Raw genomic sequence first — 6,705 nt, 5'->3', positions numbered from 1 at the left:
AATGCTTCACCCTTGCACCATCTCTTTGGCCAGCACATAAGATTTTTGTCTGTGTGGCCTAAAAATTTAATGGCGAGCGATGATCTCTTATAGAAATGTCTCTTATCTTAGTACTTAGATACGGTCTCCATCCGCAAAATGATTGATATATTAGTAACTCTCACATTACCATCCAATTAGACGACTCAGATAATCTTAATAAAAGTAGGGTCTACAATAAAATACCAGATCTATGTCAGATACAATGCATGCAGATGTTGTGTCCAAACATCTAACATGCATTAGGATATGATGTTAAGAGAAGATGCATTGGAAATGGTCTAAGGCCCCACTTGTAGTGAAGAAACGTGCAAAGACTTCAATGCTAGCTGTGTGGATTTTCTATGCAAATTCTTGCAAGATTTATCATATAAATTTAATATCCTTTCGATGCCCCACGTGCAAACAAATTGGAAGCACACGACCAAGATCATATCATATGAATCAAGAATTTTCTTGCCCGGGAATCGAGAAATATATACTGAAAGAATGAAAGATGAAACCTACGATGCAAGATGTAAATTCTCGAAGGTGAAACATCACCAAGATTAAGCATGTATTACACATGAAACAGTGCAATGGCAATGCTAGTCACACGAACAAATTAAAATACTAGGAGCACATCAGTAAGATCTGTCCGACGACAGGAAAAATGCAACAAATACATCAAACCATGCATCAATCGGTCAGCAGTGCACACATTCTAGCAGTGGAAATCCCCTTGCAATTTCAATCGAGCCTTGGATTAATTATTTCTGCATACACAAATCAACCAAGCGTGCACGAACGCTGCTAGAAAGTAGAAACCCTACAGTAGCAAGGAGGAGGAGCACCACTAGCTCCGAGCAAGAAATGTAGCCAAAAGGGTGAATAGTGTTGGGTAAGGACAACAACAGTGCGTCCGCGCGGTGATCGATCGATCGATGGGGTTCATCCGGCGATCGATCGAGATTACGGCTAGATATATAGACCTCCGAATTAACTTACTTAAGACCTACCTTGCGATTGCATTTGCTAGGATCGCAACCATGGATGCGGCCGGGGAGCTCGCTAGTTGAACACGGAGAGCGGCAGCATGCACCCCGCCGCGTGCGCCTCCGCTGCCGCTGCCATCGCCATGGCCATCTCATCGCCGCCGTTCCCGCCGCTGTGGCCATTGCTGTGGCCGTTGCTGTTTCCGCTGGAGCTGCTCGGGACGGCGGCGTCCGCCTCATGGCTGCCTGGCATCAGGAAATGCCCGTGCATGAAGTGCTGCGGGTGTGGGATGAAGTAGTGCCCCTGCGCCGGCACGGCCCGCGAGACGAGGACCTCCGGGGCTCGCTCCGGGGGCGGCGCGGCTACTTGCGTGGAGGTAGGCGGGGGTGGGGACGGCGCGGGCTTGGCCGCCTTCTGGGACGACGACGGTGGCGGGCGCTTCCGGCGCTTCTTCTCGTAGGCGATGCCGCGCGCCTTGGCCTGGGAGTCGCGCACCTCGCGGAGGTAGAGGCGGACGGCGCGCGCGCCGAACGGGTTGGCCTCGGGCCGCCCGCCGTGCTCCTCGAAGGCGGCGCGCAGGCGGCCGACGAGCGCGTCCAGGCTGCCCCAGGCCTGGCGGAGCGGGCACGGGCACGGCGCCGGCGGGGAAGGGTGGCCGAAGAAGGGGCAGCCCGGGGCGTGGACCTTGGTCTTGCCGAACTGGTCGAGGTAGCGGAGGAACTCCAGCACGTGGGCGCCGCTGCACCGCGAGAGCTCCAGCGGCGGGCGGTGGTTGCGCAGGTACTGCCCGAACGTGTGCCAGTCCCGGCGCTTCTGCGACTCGTACCTGCTCGGCCGCACCGCCGCCTCAGCCGCCCCCGGGCTGTCCACCAGCGCTCCCTGCATGTCCGTCCTGTCCTCCTGCTTTGACCTCAGATCTGCATGCGAGACGACCGCCCGTCAGTACACACGGAGCCGCCTGAAACCAAAAGAATCTGGATTTTCACACTGCAGCCAGCCAGTGAGCTAGCTGCTCATCAGCTCGCGGCATGGTTCTTCAGCTCAGCTCACGGGCAACTAAAAAATCAAGCTAAGCACCGGCGAGAGTCTGTAGGTGTACACGATATCCTTCTCGAGGGCACAAGAAATTTTGACTCTAGGGTTTCCTAAAGGGAGAATCGAAGGATCAGCAGAAGCTGGTCCTGAGCTATCTTGAAGTACGGTGCAGGCCCGGACCAGAGCGTGGCATCCAAGTCGGCCTGAATCTCACCTCGGCCGCTGCGGCAGAGCAGCATCAGCCAAGAAACTGACACACACGCGCGCGCGCACGCGCTGGCCCGCGGTCATCTCAGCCGCACAACCAGCAGTTAGCCGCTGGCCGCCGGAGGGCCCGCCCGGAGCTACAGTAGGACGAAGATCGACCACAAATCTTACCTGGCAAGCACGCGATCGACGACGCCGGCCTGCCGTGGAGGGAGAGAGAGATCGATGCCGAGCCGAGGGAGCGAGCAGCGGGTGCGTGGGTGACTGGGTGTGGTGGCGAGAGAGAAAGAGGGGGAGGAGAGACGGTAGGGTGGGCGGGGAGGTGTGTATATAGGCGGGCAGATAGCCGCGGCACGGGCGGAGAGGGGAGGGGGGCCGTGGGAAAGCTGCTGTGTGGGTGAGGGGACGGAATTGAGCTGGGGGAGCGGAGCTAGCAAACTTTTTTGTTGATGATGCGGGCGGGTCAGTGAGTGAGGAGACGGAGACCGACCTGACCGGTGGCGGTGAGTGACCCCAATCATTTAAGCCCTCGGCAGGTGCAACAGTGTTGCTGATGCATCTACGTACTGTACGTACGCACCAACCAGGCCGCCCGTGTTTGTATTTCTGCATGCGATTTATGAATGTATGTACGCCCATTCTCCAAAGGTTTCTTTTGTGGGCATGTGAACTAAACGTTGAAACCATCTTTTGTAATCCGGAGTATGTACTTACGAGAGTCGTCCCGTTGGCGAATTTATCTCAACATGCAAATGCAAGCGTGTCACCAAACCATATACAATTGTAAAATAGGATAAAGTCGACGTCAATATCCAATTATGTATGAAGAAGACCCACCACAACATCCAATCTCGGGTTTTTTTTTTGTGTTTGTTGGAAATTCTTTGCTGTAAGTAATTTTCCTCTTTTTTTTTCTTTTCTTTCATGAGAAAAAGAACTAAAATATTTCAGTGTGTTTTATGAATTTTCTTTCTCTTCTTGAGTCGTCGTAAGGAGATGACCTCGTATACATCATCGAGTGGCTCTTATGTCCTTTACTGTTGAACTAATAAAAGGCCAAATATTCGCTTGTCTTCTGCTTTTATAAAGTACGTGTAAATTTCAGCTTAGTTCACTACACACTTACATTGTCATAATTTTCTCACCATTCAGTCGTGAAGGTGAAAAACAATAACGACGATAATTTAATAAAGTGATCGTGGTGAAGAAAATCTAGTATGAACTCTACTTGCTTCTATTTTATAAATATGCTTAAATCAGTAATCTTAATTCAGCCTATTATGAGTAAACATGTGTATGGTGATAATTAAAAATTACAATTGCTCATGTCTTGCTTAAATAGTTAGGAGTGGATAATATGTTTCTTGGGTGTTAACATGCATTAAAATGATGATGATGTGGTACGTTACTATGTTAGGATGGTATCCTTATGAGAAATTCGGGTGGCTTGACTTGGCACAGGTTCACGTATTTAATTATTTCAAATTCAATATTGCCTCTATGTTATTTTTGTTCAGAGTGTTTATATCCCCCTCATGCTCATGTTCACTGTTAATTATTGAAAATGCATGATTATGACCATTATCGCTCTCTAGTTGGTCGCTTCTCAATCTATTTGTTAGCCTTTACTTGTACTAAGCGGGCATACCTCTTGTGCATCCAAACTCCTAAATTTTTTATGCCATAAGAGTCCATCATAATAACCTATATGAGGTATTACCCTGTCGTTCCAAGAAAATTTGCATGCACAATCTTTAAACCTTCAAATAAATACATGTTTTGTGTACCCAAATGCTCATGGAGCGGTTGGGTGCTTAATGTCTTCCATGCTAAGTGTGTTTAACTCACAACGAGAGTTTATTAGCTCGTCAACTTTGAGGGAGGCTAACAACAAGGACGCCCAGTCCCGCTTAATTCATAAAAATAGGAATAAAAACTCCCTTGAAATGTTGATTGTTTGGAGGACACCTCTAGATTCGGCTAGCCATGTAAGTGTTTGTATGGTGGAGGGGGGGGGGTAAAAATTCCTTTCTATTTGGCAACCAACATTAATGTGTTTAGCATGGAAGATATCAGAAGCTCAACTGTAAACCATGTTTTAAAAAGTATACCTCTCAAAACTAAAATTTTCTTTATTTTAGAATGAATGAGCTCTGGCACCGTAGAAAACTGCTTGACTCTGGGAAGAGCCTATCTATTTACTTTTATTGTTGAATCGTTACCTTCTTATTCAAGCAAGAGACCTGAAAGCGCTATTGTCATTCTTAGTGTACCATGCATCTCGTTTAATTAACGGTAGGTGCGAGCGTAAATGGATATCTTCTATCGTGAATTACAATGCTTAGTCGTTGCTTGAATATTAGAGGTGATTTATATTTATGTTTTGTGGTCTCGAAAAGGATTAGCGGGATACCACTATATCATATTGTATCATGATTGCTTTATTGTGTCATGATTGTTTAGATAAAGTGTTGATTTTTGAGATATAATGTTATCTCTCGCTAGATGATTATGCCATTTACAAGAATAAACATGTATTCTAAATGTTATAATACATGTGGTTAGTACATATTCTTTGCTCGAAACTTGATTGCTTGCTAAATTTATATACGACAACAAAAGCAAATGAGTTTGTACAAGTTTTCCGTGTCACTTTCAGTTTATCAACTGAATTGCTTGAGGACAAGGAGTGAGTTGAGCTTGGGGAGTTGATACGTTCTAATGTATCTGCTTTTCCAAACACTTTTGTTCTTATTTTTGTCTCTAATTTGCATAATTTGAATGAAACTAATCCGGACTAACATTATTTTCACTAGAACTACCTTTGTGTTGTTTTTGATGTGTAGAAATAAAAGTTCTCGAATTGCACAAAATTTTAAGGAGTTTTATTTTGGAATATATAAAATATACTTGCACAAAGGACTCCCGAAGGGCAGTCACTAGAGAGCCAGAAGCTCATGGGGGCACCCACCCCCTAGACGCACCATGTGAGCTTGTAGACCCAACGAGCCTTCGTCTGACCTAATTTCACCTCTACATATACCATCATCCCGAGAGAAAAAGCAGAGAGAAAATTTTCATCGCGTTTTACAATATGGAGTCGCCGACACCTCATGTTCTTCACATGGAGGCTTGAATTTTTCGAGCTCCAGAGTAGGCAAATCGTTGACATCGCCATCAACGACCTCAGTATGCTCACCACCGGGAGTGAGTAATCTCATCGTAGGTATATTGGAGGTAGATGGAGATGGGAAAAATTCATCATGTAATTGAGTCAATTTCTTAGGGCTTGATCCCTAGTATCCAATACGTTTTGAGATTGATGTTGCTCTCACTTTGGCACGCTTAATGCTTGTCACTAGGGCCCGAGCGTCGTGATTTAAAATCTGAACCTATTATGTTTTCATGAATATAAGTGTGTCTTAGATTCTATGTTGCAAGTTGTATGCACCTATTACTTGTTATGATCACTAGACCCCAATGTGACAATAATTGGGATACTCTCCGGGGATGATGGTAATTTGCGGAGTTCATGTATTCACTATGTGTTAATGCTTTGTTTCGGTTTTTCATTAAAACGAACGCCCTAATCACCATTAATTTCCAATAGGTCCCCACTGCCACGGGATGGTAGGACAAAATATGTCATTGAAATTCTTATTGCAAGCACATATGACTATATACGGAATAGATGCCTACATATGGATGATGAATTGGAGTTAGTTATGTGTTGCTCTTGGTTGCGACTATTACATTATGAATTTCATCCGAATATCTATCGGTACTCCATGCCTACGCTTTCTCATAATATTGTTTTGCTTGAATCACTAGTGTTGCTGCTATTACAATCACTACAAAATTGTTATTACTGCTACCGTTTGGGGGAGTCCAAGATTAAGGGGTCCTCAGGCCACTTTATCTATTCTCGTGGGCTGGACTCCTGGGCCGTTCGATCATCATTGGTGGTATTAGAATCGAGATGAAATCTTTCGAAGGCTTGGCGTGCAATCCAAAGTGACGTAGTAATCGGCATATTCCTTTCTTGATGTAACCGACTTTGTCTAACCCTAGCATCCCTGTTATCTGTATAAACCAGGACCCAGAGTTCGTAGGATACATTAAGCTCATTACGACTAGGGTTTTAGACCACAACAGTTGATCTCCAGGTAGATCAACTATGTACTATTTACTCCTTCCTCAATACAACAGGAGCATGACTTAGGGTTTTACCTCTGTCAATAGGGCCCGAACCTGGGGAAACATCATCTCCTTCGTCCCTTGTTATCCATCGATCTAAGATCTAAACTTCGGACCCCTTACTCGAAATCTGCCGGTTTTGACACCGATATTGATGTTTTCATTGAGAGTTCCGCTGAAGGATCGTCTAAAGGATCAATAACTCGCTTGGTCACTAGTGAAAACATCAACACCTAGGATATCTTCATCCTT

The 6,705-nt window shown here is 45.8% G+C and overlaps 1 protein-coding gene across 1 annotated transcript; it reads right to left on the bottom strand.

Annotated features, from left to right (window-relative positions):
- Positions 1-760: 760 nt before the first annotated feature.
- On the bottom strand, positions 761-2,697 carry LOC123411667 (protein G1-like2). The gene is made up of 2 exons (XM_045104632.1): positions 2,428-2,697; positions 761-1,931 (listed from the first exon to the last, which is right to left on the bottom strand). Exon 2 carries the CDS (start codon positions 1,897-1,899, stop codon positions 1,090-1,092), a length of 810 nt encoding a protein of 269 aa, XP_044960567.1. The 5' UTR covers positions 1,900-1,931; positions 2,428-2,697; the 3' UTR covers positions 761-1,089.
- Between the last annotated feature and the right edge of the window lie 4,008 nt (positions 2,698-6,705).

Source organism: Hordeum vulgare, chromosome 7H (assembly GCF_904849725.1).
Source record: "Hordeum vulgare subsp. vulgare chromosome 7H, MorexV3_pseudomolecules_assembly, whole genome shotgun sequence".
In the NCBI taxonomy this organism is placed as follows: Eukaryota; Viridiplantae; Streptophyta; class Magnoliopsida; order Poales; family Poaceae; genus Hordeum; species Hordeum vulgare.
The sequence above is the reverse complement of the archived record's forward strand: the minus strand, read 5'-3'. Positions and strand labels throughout refer to the sequence as shown.

What these genes read in the sequence shown, in the direction of transcription:
- LOC123411667 (XM_045104632.1), bottom strand. Translation starts at nt 1,899, where the DNA reads ATGCAGGGAGCGCTGGTGGACAGCCCGGGGGCGGCTGAGGCGGCGGTG.